Genomic DNA, 19,481 nt, shown 5'->3' on the forward strand with positions numbered 1-19,481 from the left:
ACAGAGGATGAGATGGTTGGATAGCATCACCGACACAATGGACATGAGTTTGAGTAAGCTCTGGGAGTTGGTGATGGACAGGCAGGCCTGGCGTGCTGCGGTCCATGGGGTCACAAAGAGTTGGACACGACTGAGTGACTGAACTGAACTGAATTGTGTGAATGGCACCCCTAGGGTTGTGAAGTATGCAACAGCACACAGCAGTTCTGTCTTCATTGACCACCATCTCAAGATTATTCCTTTATGCCTCCATTTAAAGTAATAATCAGAGCTTCGGCTCAAGTGGCAAAGAGGCCGCCTGCCAATGCAGGGGACGTGGGTTCAATCACTGATCCAGGAAGATCCCACATGCCCTGGAGCAACTAAGCCTGTGGGCCACCATTACTGAGTCCATGTGGTGCAATGACTGAAGGCCATGTCCCCAGAGCCAGGGCAACGTAAAGGAAGCCACTGCAATGAGAAGCCCATGAACCTCAGTGAGAGAGTAGCCCCAGCCTGCTGCAGCTACAGAAAAGCCCACACAGCAATGAAGATCCAGGATGGCCAAAAATAAGTGAGTAAATAAAGTCATATTTAAAATTTTGTCTTCTGTATGTTTCTCTGATAGCTCAGTTGCTAAAGAAGCTGCCTGCAATGCAGGAGACCCCGGTTTGATTCCTGGGTCAGGAAGGCCCCCTGGAGAAGGGATAGGCTACCCACTCCAGTATTCTTGGGCTTCCCTTGTGGCTCAGACAGTAAAGACTGCCTGCAATGTGGGAGACCTGGGTTCAGTCCCTGGGTTGGGAGATCCCCTGGAGAAGGGAAAGGCTACCCACTCCAGTATTCTGGCCTGGAGAATTCCATGGACTGTATAGTCCATGGGGTCGCAAAGAGTCAGACACAACTGAGCGACTTTCACTTATGCATATTAAAAAATAATACCAGAACATAATGTCATTTTTAAGTTTTTAAGGTGGAAATTGAACATCATTGGCTTCTTTGCTTCAGGCTATACTCTTGGTAGCCCTAGATAAGGAGGCATTTTTGAAGATCATTGACTTCTGAGAGGGATTTTCCTACACATTTGGGCAGGCAGGAATTCAATGGTACATATATTTTACATGCACTGTTCTATGAAAAGACAAGCAGCCATTTAGAGAACAGACAAGTTAGACTCTCATTTCATTTGGGGCCCATTTTTTTCTAGCAAATCCTATGGATTTGCTGAATTTAAAGAGAAGGAATTGTAAGAAGTTGTTAAACAAGGTCAAATCCAGTCTTCCTCTCACACAGAGTCTCATTTCTTGGATAATTGCCACCTTGTGAAATAATCACTAATAATAGCTGCCTTTTAGTGGCGCCCCAGCCTGGCACTCAGCTGAGTGCTTGAGGTGTATCATTGCACTGAATCCTCTCAACCACCTTGTGAAATCAATATTATTAGCTCCCCTTACAGATGAGAAGACTAAGGCCTGAAGAGGGGAGGGAATTTTGCGCAAAGTAAATAGCCAGTAGATTGAGAAGTCAGGGGTCTAACTAACACGGTAACCACCTGCTCTGTCACTGGTGTGTCAGTTTCACCTGGCACTCTCTAAAAATGATGATGAGCGGCCTCACTGCCACTTTAGACTGCTTGCAGACCATGAAATATTACATCTCTAAGCTTTAAGGACTTAGCACTAGAAGGTACACTAGTGAAGCCAAAATCATGCATGTTTTTATCTATGGGATCAAAATTTGTCACTTAGTATTCTGAACGTCACGCATGCCCACAGAGCAAGGCAAACCAGCACCATCGTGTGAAAAGTGACTCAGCCAGTGACATCATTTCTGTATATGAGGGCCAGGCGGTATTAGCAAAATATGTGAATTCTAATTTTAAAAGTCAGGAAAATATCTCAGAGCTAAAACAATCCACATCTTTTTGAAACAAGCCAAACAACCAACCAAAGCCTGTCTACCCACCCACCTGTCACTTCAGTGTTCTTTGTAATGCTCCACCTATAGCCTGGAGGAGTTCAGTTCAGTCAGCAGTAAGTCAGTCGTGTCTGACTCTTTGCGACCCCATGGACTGCAGCACGCCAGGCTTCCCTGTCCATCACCAATTCCCAGAGCTTACTCAAACTCATGTCCATCGAGTTGGTGATGCAATCCAACCATCTCATCCTCTACTGACCCCTTCTCCTCCTTCCCTCAATCTTTCCTAGCATCAGGGTCTTTTCAAATGAGTCAGTTCTTCCCATCAGGTGGCCAAAGTATTGGAGTCTCAGCTTCAGCATCAGTCCTTCCAATGAATATTCAGGACTGATTTCCTTTAGGATGGACTGGTTGGATCTCCCTGCAGTCCAAGGGACTCTGAAGAGTCTTCTCCAACACCACAGTTCAAAAGCATAAATTCTTTAGTGCTCAGCTTTCTTTATAGTCCAACTCTCACATCTATACATGACCACTAGAAAAACCATAGCTTTGACTAGATGGACCTTTGTTGGCAAAGTAATGGTATCTGCTTTTTAATATGCTTTCTAAGGTGGTCATGACTTTTCTTCCAAGGAGCAAGCATCTTTTAATTTCATGGCTGCAGTCACCATCTGCAGTGATTTTGGAGCCCAAGAAGAGTTAGCTGCCTTAATTAGCATACTTGGACAAAGATTCAGGAGTATGGCAGCATCTCATTTTTTTGTTTAATCTGATGGAAACTGGTCTCTTCTCAAACTGTGAAGGGGAAATAAGCAGAAGGGTGTGAAATATCAGTCTAAAAATAACCATTTCCCACCCATTGAGACAAAGAGGTGGGGAGGACCTAGAGATTTTTACTACAGTGAGCACTAAGGAAAACACTTGAAGCCCCTAAACCTGGGACCTAAAGTGAGGACCCCAACCCTATTGACATCACAGTCCTTCCTGTAGTCACAATGCTGCTGGGCCATCCCAGGAAGATGCCCCAGAAACATGAAGATTTTGGTCAGGATGCAATCAAAATTCCTTAGTACTTTGGCTTTTAGAGAGAGAAAATAAAAACCTCTGTTCCCTTTCCAAGAAAATAAAGTCAGGAAATCAAGCGTCATGAGTTCAGGTATTTATCTCATGGGTTACTCAAGGACTCTTCATGTCTCATTCTTGGCTAGCTTCCTTATATTTCTTACTACATACAAACAAGGTAATAAATCCCAAAGTAGATACTCAGAAGGCTTCGGCACAATGGGGTGAGGAATCATTGCCTATTATCAGTTTGACCTAGATGAGTACCTCTTAACAGTTTCCTAACTGTCTCATGGCAGTATCCGAGTGATAAACTATTCTCTAGGTGTGATGCGGACCTGGGGGAGAATCGGGGAGGGAGGAAGGAAGGAAAGATGTGTGAAATAAATTGGAAGCCTCCCCCTAAATTTCACTGTATGTTCAGAAACTGCCCTCAATTAAAAAATAAACAATTGCCACCACTGCAAAAACTTCATGTGCTGTAGTTCCTGATCTGATTCAGCATTCTGGTTGCCTAGAGATGGATGTAAACAAAAGTGCCTCCCCGACTGCTGCTGCCAAGGAACAGCCAGAAGAACCTGATGGCCCCCTTCCTGGCTCAGCCAGTGAGCAAGAAAAGAAAGCAAGTACTCTTAGATATTCATATTAAAAATAGGATATTTTGTTCAGCTTCTTTAAAGCTTAATGTTGCTTAGAGAGATCTCAGGAGTCCGGGAAGAGTTGCTTTCCTTTTCACTCTCTCACCTTTCCTGTTTGTTCTGCTTTGAAAAAAAATGACTGAGGCCAGCACAAGCTGCAAAGAAAAATGATCTCAATTTGTCAGTTCATTCATTGGACTGACTTTTAATATGGGGAGCTAGAAATTTGATCATTATTTATTTTTGTGAAGATTTAAAAGGAACTCAAAGTGTGGTTGTTATCTCTAACAAAAAAGAAAATAACTAAATAAAATTTTTATTGTTATGTACTTGTCATATCTTCCCCATTAATTAAAAAAAACACTCAAATAAGCAGCATTTTCAGACTTTGCTTTGTAATTCTGACTAGCAGATACAGCCTCTTGTGATGGGAAGAGGACTGGAAAGCTAGCACAATGTCAAGCAATGACTTTTGGTATCTACTGGCTGTACCACACATTGGCTGCATGACTCAGACAATTACTTAAAAACTCTCTGCCTCCTCTTATGTGAAATGGGCTGATTAGGCCTATCCTAAGATGTGGAGCTTGAATGAGCCTTTAAGGCAAAGGCAGGTAGGAAGGACTCACCCTGACCATTATCATCACCTATATGATGTTGAGAAAGTTCCTTGCTTCTCTGATCCTCAGATTTCTCACCTATTAAAATAAACATCTTAAATGCTTTCTCTAATAAAGAAGGATTTCAGTTACTTAAGGTAACTATTGTTATCCGTAAGTTAATGATTCTCACTTTACAGAGCTGTTTCAAGAATGAAATTACATCATATTATGTGAACATATTTTATAGTCCATTCAGTTGTAAAGCATTATTACTAAACAAATGAAAACTAATACTTCTAAATGTCCCATGATAATCACAAAGTTGTTTATGAGGCAATTTTGATATAATTATGTTTAGTTTGTGGAAAGAGCTAACTCCTATATTCAGTTTAATTCAGTGGGATAGCTGACTCCTCTATTCAATCGGCAAAAATATAAAAATTTAGTCTTAAATACCTAAAAAAGTGCACAAAGAGTAAATAAGTTATGCCACAGTGTTAACAACTTTTGCTCTAGAATTGTGCTTTTTCTGTATCTTTTACTTTTTCTATATTTTTCCAAATTTCCCTGAATTGTCAGGTTTAACGTTCATTACTTTCAAAGTATGTGACTTGTAGGTATGCTTTTAAGAGAGTGATGTTTATTGTCTTCCAAAGTAAAACTTAAAAATGAGCAAAATAAAACTGATTTAAAAAATAAATAGATAAAACAGATACGTATCCAATTGCTTTACTTCAAAAGAAGAAAGGAAGACAATAGCCCCATTAGTCATTGTCCTTGGACAGTGTGCATCACACTCTTTCTTTCCACAAGTACTCACGAAAGACTAGGAGGTGCCAAACATAAAAGGCCATGGACCAGCCCACAAACAACCTCCCACAGGCTGGGGTGCAGCCGTGGGGAGGTGAGGAGGAAAGAGCTGGCATTAAGTAGGTGAGGAGCCCATGACACAGCATTGTTGCAGCAGAACCCAGGGTGAAAACACAACCAGGGCAGAAGACCAACCCCGTTCTCTAGGGAGCTGGGATGGTTTCCATACCACAGACATCTGTGTGCTCAGGGTATTAGTATAATAAATCCATTCTCTAGCGAAGACCTGGCTTTGGAGCACCAGACTCATGGCAAACTCCACTCAACATTGGGCAGAGCGGGTCTGAAGCACAATTAAATGGCTCACTGGCTCCATCTTCACAGCCTCAAGCTTTTTCTGGTTCCTTCCACTGAGTGGGCAGGCCAGGAGAGCCTGTTGTCAGGTGGTGTTCTATATTAGCCTCCTTGAAAACAAACTTACTTTTCTTTCTTTTTTTTAAGTTTTATTGGAGGAGAGAGGTTTCCAAATAAGTTTCTTTAGCCCTAAATTAAGAAGTATGATGTGGTCGTTCTTAAAGCCTTTGCAAAAGGAATGATTTCTGTCATGGGTTTTAACATACTCTGCCCACCGTTCAGTGATAGGCTATTAAAATGAAGGTAATATGGGTCCTTTTTTCTTTTAATTTAAAAAAATAAAAGAGCATTAGTATTAAAACACTTAACATAAGCAAAATAGTGAGTACATCTGGTAACCTCTTTCCTCCTAGAAATGCTACAAAATTAAATGAATTTTCATGCAAATACTAGAACTTTCTAGTATCATTTTATTGAATTAGTAGTGTCCATACAGCCAATTATGTTTAACATTAGAAGTTATGTACATATCTGTGCTCTATACTTTTATTTCTCATTGACTATAAGACTCTGACAAACAGATTTCTTAGAAAACAAAATTATTTGAATAGACAAGTTTTCTAGATTTTGGCTTTGCCTTTTAAAATTAGCTGATTCCCATTGGAATTCACCAGGTCAGGAATAATTCACTCTATGAAGACATCTTTAGTAACTCAGCCAGTAATTGTCTGCTATTTCATTAAAATACCATCTAAGAATAATCTACGGCTTTGACTTTTCCAGAAAGTTTTTCTTGACTATGGTACCAAATATATGAAATACAACTATCCAGAAATTTCCCAGAACTTGATTTGGGCTTTAGCCTCTAGCGGTACAAATGGGGCATGTGCAAGATTAACTGAGCTAATGATCTGTGACCTATAGCATTGATTTTGTTTTAAATTAAAACATCATAAGATGGATAAGATTTCCCTGTAAAGTAGCTGACAATACATTTTAAACCCATGACCTTTGTTTCAGGTAAGATTTTCTCCGGCCAAAATGTCAACCAAGAATTCTACAGATCTAGTTGAATATGTTGACAAGTAAGTCTAAATTACAACAGTTTTAACTATCATTGATGATTACATTAGAAATTAAAGGGCCTGAATGAGATCTTTGAGTTTATCTAAACTAGTTCTCTGCTTTCAGAAGGACCGCATTAAACCATGTCAGGAAAGCGAACCTCCCTTATTCCTCTCTGATTGACAAAACGTGCCAATTTTACTGCTTCCTCTTTAAATAGCCCCTACAGTTTCATATAGATTTATAAATAAAATAACACAACACAGGCAATGAAAGACACATGACAAGATAAGATATACTTAACTGTGACTTTCAAAATAAATCAAATGAATATGTTAACATTTCCAGATAAAAACTCAGAAATTTTGAAATATATTGAATCAATCATCAGAGCGTTTTTGTTTCTCCTATTTACAGTACCACACCTGAATCTCATCCAGGGAAGGTCTACAGAGAGGGGCACCTCTGGGGACTTGGAAATATACAATTAATACATGCACATTGTCCAAAAGATCTTAGTGTGGACAAGTTGGGATCACAGGACAATACATATTAGTTTGAGTTTCCATTTGAGTATGTCACAGAGGGATGTGATCTGATGTCTCCATTAAAGTTTCAGGACACTTGGGATTTAGTGTCAGGCCTTCCAATAATTTTCTGCATGACCTCATGCTTAGTCCCCTGTGTCTCTGGGCTTGTTCTCTCATTTGTCAAATAAAGACGTTGAGCTAGAAACTCTAACACCCACTCACTGTACCTTTATTGTTTTTTCCATTTATTTTTATTAGTTGGAGGCTAATTACTTTAAAATAATTCTGATCCAAAAATATACATGATGACCACAGGAGGGAAAAAATGATTGAACAAATTAAATGATTCCACACGAAAAGTAAAAATACTGGATTTTCATTTTTAAATTACTTTTAACCATGAAGCCAATAAAACCTTAAAAATCACTAATATTACAGTGGCTTCACAGGTGCCACAGTAGTAAAGAACCCACCTGCCAATGCAGGAGATGCAAGAGACATGGGTTCAGTTCTTGGATAGGGAAGATCCCCTGGAGGAGGAAATGGCAACCCACTCCAGTATCCTTGCCTGGAAAAGTCCATGGACAGAGGAGCCTGGTAGGCTACTGTCCATGGAGTTGCAAAGAGTTGGACATGACTGAGTACGCATGCATGCCACAAATATTCTAGAATGTTCACCATTAAGAATTTCCCTGTTTCTTAGTCAACTGAATTTAACGCATTCCAAGTAGATCAAGCATAGTATTTCAGCCCTTCTTTTCATGCTACCCCTAATTTGTATTTGTTTATGGGATAATGAGGCTATAATTTAGAGAAAATGAGACCAAAGAAGAGGAAAGGGTGTTTTTTTAATGTTTAAAAATAAGACATGTAGATAGATGGCAATTTTTCTTCGTTAAGGACAATGAAGGTGGCATGTACAAAAATAATGATCATATTGGATATATTAGCTATCCTTTCCATCCAAGGAGAACACAGAGACCTATTCCCATCTGACTCTCCACATGACAAATAGAAAACAGAAATTATTATTCTGTCAAACTCCAATGTGAACCCAAGTGCATTTCATTAGCTCAGACTGGTGACTTACATCATAGAAGATGAGAGAAAATCCCTGGAAGATGGCAAGAAACTTAAAAAGAAATCCAAAGAAGTTTTTGCCATTTCCTGGATTCCAGAGAAAGCAAAATTGAAACAAAGGGAAAGATGGATTCAATAATTCAAAGCCAAAGCATGATGACCTCAAGATTCACTTCTACCTTGATCTCCCCCACATCCCTTCTCTTGCTGCCTAAGTCATATACCTAAGAGCCTTCTATGTGCCACCTGAGATGGCTGGTTTTCTTTCGGTCTCTCTCCTCTAATCTCCCAGCACAGACTGCAAACTCTCTAAAGGCAGGGACTCTCTGGCCTTAATACTTCTCGAGACACCTACAACAGCCTATCATGATGTATTGAATTTCGATTCCTACAGAACTATAGTTGACAGAAGTAATGGAGAATAATGGCGGAGCAATTGAATCTTTAGGGCTCTGCTTAGAGCAGCAGCTTTCTGATTAACTGGAAAAGCAAAATGGCATTTGGGCATTTCAATCATCAGTGGGATGTTTTGAATGGACATAACGAATCCAACAAAATAAACATGATAATTTTTAAAATAACTTCCTCCTTCAAGTGATAGTATGCATTGAGTGGTAACAAATGTATTGATATGCAAGCGGAGTACTCACACAAGTACAAAACTCATTAAACAGTCTGAATATATGTCACATATTCTCAGAGGTTATGCCTTATAAATCTATGTGGGCATATTTATAGGTAATACTAAAAACAAATAATAAAAACAACTGAGAAGAGTAAAAAAAATCCAGCAAAAAGAGGGATAAATGCCTATTCTACGAACAAAGTTTGGCTACAGATAAGCACATTAAAAAGGCAGGCAGACCGAGCATGTACACGGCTCTTCTCAACCTCCGGCAGTTGGAGCAACACCCACACGTGATTAGTGCTTGCTAAATGTTAGGTCGTATTAATAATCCATGTAGCAGGGGGAGGCGGAATGCTTGCAATCATTTCTAGGACAATTATGGTGACATTATATTAAAGGCAGTAAATAATTCTGATTTCCCCATGTGTTTACAGATTCACAACGAACAGACATCCACTGATTTCATGATAGTGCAGTCAGTGCTCATTTAAGTTTAATTAAGCAGAAAAGCACCAGCACCTTTTTTCTTTTTCTTCTGCTGGAAGAAGGAGCATTGCTTGGTGGCTAGGCACCAACTCTTGAATCTGCCAGTAATCAGCTATGTGACCTGAAGAAAATGAAAATGTCTTTTCTCCAGGCAGTCTCTGCCTCCTCCATAAAATGGGGTGGAGTTTTAAGTGCCTGAGTCCCAAGGGCTGTCTCAGTTCTAGGCAAGATCCAGAATTCATTTCTAGAATGCAGATTAGGGTCACCACTATTTGCTATTTCTCAACTCTGCCCACAAGTTACACTCATAAGCACTCTTTCATGTAATGAAGTAAGCGGTTAAGATTTAAGAGCATACATTATTCCCCCACAGGATTTCATTTGGAGTAGAAAACAAATCCTGGTTATAAATTACTTTTTCATTTTCTTCAATATCTCACCACAAAATCAAATTACTCTTAAGTTCTCTTCTATCCCTTAGGTTCCTGGTCTTCCGAAACTGGTTATAGCCATATGTTCACCTAGCAGATATATACTGATTATATACTACATGCCAGGCATGATGCTAGGCCCTTGAAACAGTCTTCAGAGAACAAAACAAAGACCCTGCCCTCATGGAATATTTGTTCTACGAAGAAGAACAGATTCACATTGTTAGGTCATCTGGCCAGGGTAGGCCTCATGAGAAGTTAGCATTTGAGCAAAAACCAGGAGATGAGGGAGTGGGCCACATGGACATACAGGGGAAAGCAAATTTGCTAAGGCTGGAACATTCCTGCGGTGTGTCAGAAACAGCACAGGGCAGAGAGGACTGGAATAAAAAGGAGGAGGGTATAACCCTGAACTGTGATGCTCTCTGGGCCAAAGAAATCAAGTTGTTTTGTACTGAGGAGTACTGGGCTATAGCCAATATGTATCTCAGAGATGCTCTCAGGAGTACATTTGGGGATGATGGAGGTCTGAGTGAAGGCCAAAGAATGGTATTTAAAATTTGGGTACATAAAACTCTTAGTGAGCCAAATGGGCAAAACAATAAATGATTAATGAGCTCTACTTGTAAGTAGAATAGGGCATTCAGGGCCTAGAAAATAGTCCTGTTCAATGCTTCTTCCTAGCACCATGGCAGACATTGTATTATACCATGATGCATTTCTCTCGTTGCCACACAAAGACAGATATTTCACATTAGGATACACAAGAAAGGAAGACAAAACACTGTTGGCTGAGTGTTTCATGGGATAGGTCATGTTAGGTTGGAGATCTCTTGGGTTTTATTTGGCAGTATCATATTCATCTTTGAGGGCAACTAGCTCTCAGATGAGAAAGCTCAGAATAGTCTGCATAGCTTGTGAAACAAGAAGATACACAGGGCACTCTGGGTTGTGAGCAGGTTGTTTATTACCTGGCAGATCCCCTCCCACCCTGCACAGGTCTCTGGCCCCACTGACCATATGCAGTGTTAATGTTTCCGGCTCTTAAGTGAAGTCGCTCAGTCGTGTCCAGCTCTTTGTGACCCCATGGACTGTAGCCTACCAGGCTCCTCCATCCATGGAATTTTCCAGGCAAGAATACTGGAGTGGGTTGCTATTTCCTTCTCCAGGGTATCTTCCTGACCCAGGGATCGAACCTGGGTCTTCCTCATTGTGGGCAGACAGACGCTTTACCATCTGAGCCACCAGAGTAAGCTTCCAGCTCTCACCCTGTGTTAATCATCTCACTGAATCTTCACAGTAACTCCAAGAGGTGGACAGCGTTGCTGTTTTAAAGATGAAGTCACTGGGGTTCAGAGGAGTCAAGTACTTGCCCATGGTCACACAATGCAATTACAGACCAAGATTCCAACACAGAAATCTGTGTCTCTATGATCTCAAAGCCTATTTCCCTAACCACTTGGCTATCCACACCCTTTGCTGGCTATCTTTTCAACACACACACACACACACACACACACACACACACACACCCTGGGATATCTTAGAATCCTGGGACATCTTTGCCTCCAGTCCATCCCTTGCAACGTGGAAGATGTGAACGCAGCCACACCTGATCTTCCTCCATGGTGTCCATCCATGGGGTTTCAGCAGCCTGGATTCACATCTTAGCTGAGCCTGGGAGGCACTGCTGTCAGCCACAGCGCAGTCTTTTATCCTCTCTCTGGCATCATCTCCCTGAGTGCTCCCACCCCCGTGATGGGCAAGACTCCGGCTATGGGTGGACACAGCCACAGGAAACGGGCATTACCCTCAACACCCCCATGTCAATCAGGGCAGAACTGCCCACACGAAGCTCACTCCCTCCACCCCAGGAGGCTCCCTGAATTCTCACCACACACAAGAGCTAGTGTGAGAACTGAGCTGAGGTCAGACAAAGGCCAGTCTCAGTTCTCTAGAGCAGACAGCATGCCCCTCCAACCCCTGGACCACAGAGAGCATCCTTGGGGCTCCAAGGAGAGATGTGAGCCAAGCACAGGAAAGATAACTGGGGTGGAAAATTACATAACGTTGGAAGCAAGCTAAATATATATACACACATGTATATATGCAGAGACTATAATTATACATATGCAAGCTATATATAACATCATAGAGAAACATCTTGACTATATACTTATATATGAAGAATATACATGTGTAAATATGTATGCCAGTTAAATATATATATAGCTTTATATCTACAAATACATATATTTATCTTGAGTATATATGTGTATATTTATATTTCAGAGGAATAAATATATCTTATCTCTGAGAATAACTCATGGATTTATATAAATATATATATTTGTATATATAAATTATATATATATATATAAATATAACAGGGAGAAGTACAAATTGGTCTAAATAAAGCTGCTGTGATGTCGGTAAAAGAGTCAAAGGGGCAGGCTAATATTTCTTGGCTGGATTACTGATAACCTCCCAAGCTTTAGTTAGTTTCCACCTAAACTGAGAAAAATTTTACTTATACCAAGGACTGGTTGTGGGGATGAGATGAATGGATGTTTGTGAAAGTGCTCTGTTGACTATAAGCATTATGGAGAAATCAAACCGTGTGATAATAAATTCCTTACATTTCTCTTGGGCTAGAAACTCCCCTCAAATAATTTAGCATTTGTATCGGATTCCTAGGGCTGCGGCAATATAGTACCACAAACAGCAGATATTTTGCCTCACAATTTTGGGAGTTAGAAGCCTGAAATCAAGGCATCTGCAGGTTGATTCCTTCTAAGGGCTCTGAGGAGACTGTTCTGAGAGAGATTCATCTCTCTCGGCTTCTGGTGACAGCCAGCAATCCCTGGTGTCCCTTGATTCACAGATGCATGGCTCCAATCTCTGCCTCCGTCTTCACACGGTCTCCTCCTGGTGTCTCTGCCTTCACATGGCTGTCTTCTTATAAAGACATCAGTCAAACTGCATTAGGCACCCACCAACCCCAGTGAGTGTGACTAATCACATCGGCCATGACCTTCAAGGTCACGTTCTGTGGTGCTAGCGGTTAGGACATCAACATATCTTTTCCCATAACACCATCTAATCATTAATAATAAGCATAATAAGAATACACATGTGTGACCCTTGTAGACATTACAAAGCACTTTAGATACATTAGGGTTTCCCTCATAGCTCAGTTGGTAAAGAATCCGCCTGCAATGCAGGAGACTCCGGTTCGATCCCTGAAGATCAAACCAGGAAGATGCCCTGGAGAAGGGATAGGCTACCCACTCCAGTATTCTTGGGCTTCCCTGTGGCTCAGCTGGTAAAGAATTCGCCTGCAATGCGGGAGACCTGGATTTGAGCCCTGGGTTGGGAAGATCCCCTGCAGAAGGGAAAGGCTACCCACTCTAGTATTCTGGCCTGGAGAATTCCATGGACTATACAGTCCATGGGGTCACAAAGAGTCGGACACGACTGAGCGACTTTCACTTTAGATACATTAGGTAAATTGGTCAACTTCAGCCAACTCAGGAGGGCAGGAGTCATCTCCATAGGACAGATAAAGGGGTTCTCTTCTGGACCACTTATTAGGGGTGAAGGATACTAAGTGGAAGAGGCAGAACTTGAACCCCCAGTCTTCCCACTTCACATAGAGTCTTATTTCCCCTGGGGACTCACATAAATAGCACACAAATCCCAACAGCAGCGAGGTAATGTGGGTCAGGGTCTCAAGAGCACTACAGGACGCTGTAAGTACTCCCGGTAACATTGAAACAACTCGCTGCTGCAGTCCACGTGTTTCCCTCGGTCACCCAGATGTCCACCAAGCCCCCATCCACACAGAGACTCAGGAGCACCTGCCTGCCTGGATGTCTCCTCCAGAAAGCCAATCACAACAGGCACATTACAAAGTCTGTAATTCTACTGAAAATGTTACTGAACACGAGGTGTTTGCCTCATACTATGTATCTCGAATCTGGGAAAAGTCCACAGCCAGTCTCTTTCTCCAGCCTCTTCTCAGAGGCATCACTGTTTGGAGTCCTTTCCTTCTGTGGTTCCTCCATGCAGGCCAGTGTTGACCCAACCCCACTGGGCTACTTCTTCCTGTTACGGATGATTTAAAATTGAAATTGCCTCCCTCACTCACCTCCAGCTTTTAGCCCTGTGTGTAAAACTCAGCAAAGGAGGCTTCCACCTGGCAGGGCAATGGTTAGGAACAAGCAACCAGGAAATGATAGAAAATACATTCTCAATCCCATCGCTCCATGCACATACTCACAGATTATTTTTGTGACGCAGCAAAGTCTTCTCTGAAATGCCACTTTATTTCACTATTGTTTGCCAGACTCTATGCACTGAGAATGTAACTAGTCATAGAATAAATTTCACAGAAATGAAAATTCTCTTTAGCTGTGCTCCTTTGTGTTCTAGAAAGGAGTTTCAATTTTCCAATTTCTGTCTCTTGAATGTTACAGGTTGCTGAAATGGTTTTCCAAATCTCCTAAGTAAATTTAGTGCTCTAGTCACAAGAACAGAACAGGCAGAGACATGAAAGTCACTATGTACCAATGCATCTGCCAGCAACAGCACAGCTGGTGTAAGTCACACTGAACCGTAGAGAAATAGAACTCAGCATTTGCGGAAAATCTGTTCAGACTCAGTTGTCAGCTACATAATCAATGATTTATCTAAAGTCCAAATATCCCTCTGAAAAGGCCCCCTAGGAATATTTCCTCCTGTGGTTAGTAACTCCATCTGTGCTAGTCTGGAATATTCAGTTCTATCTTTCCTTTCACAGTTAAATTTAGATACACAAGTTTCACTGATATGATATACTAATAAAGCAGTGCATTTTTCAAATTCAGGGTAACCACATCTTGTTACTAGTGAAGAGCCTCAGTTTTTAAACTTTCAGATGATCTGATGTTCTGAACAACAGTGTTACCAGGAATCTCTCTTAGAAGACAGAATGTTCATGTGTTGGATGTTACTCCAGTCATTGGTTTATGAAAGTCATTTGGAAAGCAATACTCTTTCCTTATGGCAGAAAAATAGGAAATATATATTTAAGCTCTCTGTATCTGATAGGAATCACACAACTAGAGCTAAACAGAGCATCATTTGGTGCTTCAAATTGCCATTTCCTTTTCCAGGGGATCTTCCCGACCCAGGGATCGAACCCAGGTCTCCCACATTGCAGGCAGACACTTTACCATCTGAGCCACCAGGGAAGCCCATTAAACATTATTAACAAACAATAATAATAATAATAATACTCCAATATATATCTCACTCTATCTCATAGTATGAGATTTACTATATCTCAGGCATGAAAACAAATTTCAAAAAGGAACATTCTCCACTAATAGGTTTTAAAAATAAATATTAAGAATTAAAAGAAAATAACTACAGTCCATCATTTATATGCCACTTAAAGCTCCATGGCTGCAGGCACGCACATTCACATAGCATTGGGGCTGCCCCGCAAGGCTCCCCTCCATGCTCCAAAGAGCAACAATATTGAGGCCAGGGCAGCTATAAGCATTGGTCTCACCGCCCCCCACCACCGGGCCCGTCTTAAATAAATCAGCAATGCTCAGCCATTAGAAAATATTAGAATATATTCATCTAAGTGTTTATTTAAAATACAAATTCTTTTTAAAGTTTTTAAGCTATAGTGGCTTCATTTTTTATTTTTATTTTTAGCTGTGCCTTGAGGCACATGGGATCTTAGTTCCCTGACCAGGGATTAAACCTAAATCCCCTGCTATGGAAGCATGGAGTCTTAACCACTGGACCACCAGGGAAGTCCCTAAAATACATATTCTTGTTCTTCCCCTCACCCTCAAAATTATAACTTAATAGGTCTATAGTGGTGCCAAAGAATCTTTATATTAGCACCTTCCTTTCCTTACCCACCCATGTAAAAAGTTTCTTTGCAAGAAATACTGAATCAGACTAAGTTCCTTGAGGAACAGAACCTTTGTATATTATACATGGACCAGAGTAGACATTTACTAATATTGACTGATGTATTTCTATTTCAACTGACATTTTTATTGGTAAGTTACTAGATATAGATACAGTAGTTTCAGCTACACATTAAAACTCCAACCAAAATGGCTTATATGTAAGGACATTGATTAGTTCACATTAAAAATCTAGAATTTGGTTAATTTGTAGGCTTAAAAACATCATCAAGCATCCAAGTGTTTTCAGTCCTTCTTCCCAGCTATCCTTTTTCCCCTCATGATCGATCATAAGATGGCTTCAGCAGTTCCAGGCATCACACACAGACATGACAACAACCAGCAAAGAAAAGGGAAGTTTCTTCCTGAGTACCTCTTTTTAAGGGCTTCCCTAGGGCTCAGTTGGTAAAGAATCTGCCTGTAATGCAGGAGACCTGAGTTTGATCCCGGGGCTAGGAAGATCCCCAGGAGACGGAAATGGCAACCCACTCCAGTACTCTTGCCTGAAGAATTCCAAGGACAGAGGAACCTGGTGGGCTACAGTCCATGGGATCACAAACAGTAGGACACAATCTTTTATGATAATCTCCTCTTAATAGCAAGCAACCTTACTCAGAAACCCCACGGTAGGTTTCCCCTTGCATCTCATTGGCCAGTATTGCTTCACATGCTCCTCCCTAAACCAACTGCATCTCAGCTCAGAATAATGGGGGCACCAAGATTAGCTTGTGCCCCCACCCCCGATCCACCCTGAAGGACCTGGGAGACAGGAGGGTGAACCAAATCAGGCAGAAGCAGGGATGGCTATTAGGAAGGTAACCCACAGTGTCAGCCATACTGAGAACATCTAAGAGAAAACAAATTCTAAACATTGATGGGAATGCAGCATGATTTACAAAGGTCTATATAGAAACCCCATGGACTATACTGTCCAGGGAATTCTCCAGGCCAAAACACAGGAGTGGGTAGCCTTTCCCTTCTCCAGGGATCAAACCCAGGTCTCCCGCATTGCAGGCGGATTCTTTACCAGCTGAGCCACCAGGGAAGCCCAGAATAGAAGAACGGGGATGGAATACTCTTTCACTGGCAAATCCAGGCTGCAGGTTGTCAGGAGAACAGAAAGAAGCACCAGCTCAAGGACTAGATCTGCAGCCCACCGCTAGGCTATGTATCACCATCTGCAGGGCCTGACATCCCCTCTCCTCCGCCTGTGACTCTTCAGTCCCAGCCAGGGAAGGACTGTCAGCTCGGCGGGGGTTTAGAGGAATGGGTTTTCTATGTACGAGGTTCCATCTGGTAATTTTCCAGAAAAACATTTTTGAGCCAAATGAGTGTTAGATGGAATCTGACTGATGAAACCCTTAGCTAAGTTGTCTCTGCTCCTCAGATGTGCAGGTGATAGGAGAGATGAATCTCACCCAGACCGACGCTAAATATTTCATACAGCTCAGGAAAGGAAACTGTTCACCTTGAGGCTCTAACAACTTGCAGCTTTGTGGAACCATTTTTTTTTCCTCCAATTTTCTAACAACAGGGCCTTAAGGAAACAGTTCAGCTAGACAGACCAGTCAGTCAACAAATAGTTATTGGCAGGCACTCTTCTCAGCGTTGGGGACACTGTGGAGAACAAGTCAGACAAAGTGCCTGCCTTCAGGGAACTGTCAGTGTCCTGATGGAGGGCAGAAAATACATACAAACAAGTGAATTAGATGATGTCAAGGTAATGACAGATGTTATGAAGAAGATGAAATATGGGCTATTATGATAGAAAGTGACTGAGCCAGAGGTTTGCCTGAGGAGGGGATGCTGAAGCTAATGCCTAAAGAATGAGGAGCAGGCAGCCATGAAGAGACTGTAGGGAAGAGATTTCCCAGCAGAAGGAATAACAAGTGCCAAGGCTCTTAGCTGGGAACTACGTGGCTTGCCTGAGGAACAGAAAGAAGGACTGCATCGTTGAGTGAGGGTGAATGGAGGGAAGAGCGGGAGGAGATGAGGCCGGGAAGGAGAAAAAAGATTTTATTTCCAGAGGATGGATGAGCCATCAGAGGGTTTTCAGGAGGCAAGCTCTACCTTCACATTTTAGAACGACTACTCTTAGCCGTTGTGTGGAAGCGGCACTCTTTGTTAGGAGGCAAAAGTAGAGGAGATAATAGCGGCCATGACTGAGAGACGAAGAAAGAACTATAGAAAGAGGATATGAAGCCTGAGGACACTTCTGCATGTCATTTCTGTTGTCACTCTATCAGGCCATATCAGGTGCATTAATTAAGGTGTGTCCTCTGCTTCTGTTTTTTCTCTCTTAGAATGACAGGAATATATGGGAGTAGAGGTTAACATTTGATTTTGGAGACAGACAAGAGATTTTAATTCTGACTCTTCACATTTCCGAGTTGTATGACTGCTTCTGCGTCTGTCTGGTAAATGTTCCCAGTCTTCTCTCCCAAAGCACTAATTTATTCTTCAACTATCTCCTGTCTGTCATAGTTATCCCACCTTTTTTGTTTCTTTAACTATTTTCATGTCTAATATTTCTACTTGTTTGTTTTCTTGTTTTTTTTTTTTCATTTTGCTAATATCTTCCCGTATCTTCACTTTTTAATATTTTTATTCGCTTTTTAAAAAAATTTCTTATTGTGTGAAAGTGAAAGGCACTCAGTTCTATCTGACTCTCTATGACCCCATGGACTGTAGCCTGCCAGGTGCCTCTGTCCATGGAATTCTCCAGGCCAGAATCCTGGAGTGGGTTGCCATTCCCTTCTCCAGGGGATCTTCTCCACCCAGGGGTCAAACCCAGGTCTCCCACATTGCAGGCAGATTCTTTACTGTCTGAGCCACCTGGGAAGCCCAAGAATACTGGAGTGGGTAGCCTATTCCTTGGGAAGTTCTCTGGTGGATCTTCCCAACCCAGGAATCAAACCTGGGTCTCCTGCATTGCAGACAGTTTCTTTAAGCTGAGCTACCATGGAAGCCCTCTTATTGCATATAACTTAGTAATTCTCTTTTGTAGGAATCTATAAGCCAGTAGTCCTGGAGGAGGGCATGGCAACCCACTTCAATATTCTTGCCTGGAGAATTCCCTTGGACAGAGGAGCCTGGCAGGTTGCAGTCCCTGGGGTCACAAAGATTTGGACAAGACTGAGTTGACTAAGCACTGCACATAATCTAGTAGATTGTTTATTTGTTGGCTACTTGGTTTTTTGAGACTGTGCTCCTCAAAGTTGTGATATTTTGGCTTGTGGGTTCATTTTTCACTGAAGATTTCAGCCAAATCCTGTTCACCAATGAAGTCTTGTCAGCTCCAATGAGCTTGGGAGGTGGGGTGTGCGTGAGTGCCAGACTAAAACCGTCATCAGCCACCCCCTATCCTACAGAATAACTTCTCCCATCAGGTCTTCTCCTCTTGCTCCTAAAAAAGAAGCAACATTGGAAGAGCAGTTGCTTTCCCATCCCTGGAACATATAGATATAGTGAGATCTTACATTATTTGAAAGATGTTTTGGCTTTTCCTTCTTTTGAGCTAATCTAGGACAAACTACTGTTGAGGAGAAGAAGCTCCTAGCAAGACTTCTAGGGATCTGGAAACTTCCCCCCCTTAATACTAAGAGTATTTGATTGGGGTATAATTAATATGCATTAAAAATATGCAAAGTCTGTATCTCAGTGGATTTTGACAAATACAGTTAACCAGGTAACAACCCCTCAAATCAAAATATAGGACATTCTGGAAGCATTCTGATATTTCCAAGAAGCCAGTTGGATGACTGTGACAGGGTGGTGGCCTTCGAATGACCAAAAATTTCCTGGTACTCCATTTGTCAAGAGGTGGATCCTCACTTACTTTGAATATAGGTACAACTTAGTGACTTGCTTCTAGGGAATGAACTCAAGCAAAAGATACAAGGTATGACTACAGAGACTAGGTCACAA

At 41.6% G+C, this 19,481-nt stretch overlaps 1 protein-coding gene across 1 annotated transcript in view; it reads left to right on the top strand.

Annotated features, from left to right (window-relative positions):
- Positions 1–19,481, top strand: part of FAM81B (family with sequence similarity 81 member B) — a 152,067-nt gene that overhangs the window by 89,599 nt on the left and 42,987 nt on the right. The window contains exon 2 of the mRNA XM_043913858.1: positions 6,383–6,447. Coding sequence (XP_043769793.1) covers positions 6,383–6,447 — 65 coding nt within the window. The remainder of the gene's footprint in view (positions 1–6,382; positions 6,448–19,481) is intronic.

The sequence above is a fragment of the Cervus elaphus genome, chromosome 9 (assembly GCF_910594005.1).
Source record: "Cervus elaphus chromosome 9, mCerEla1.1, whole genome shotgun sequence".
NCBI lineage: Eukaryota > Metazoa > Chordata > Mammalia > Artiodactyla > Cervidae > Cervus > Cervus elaphus.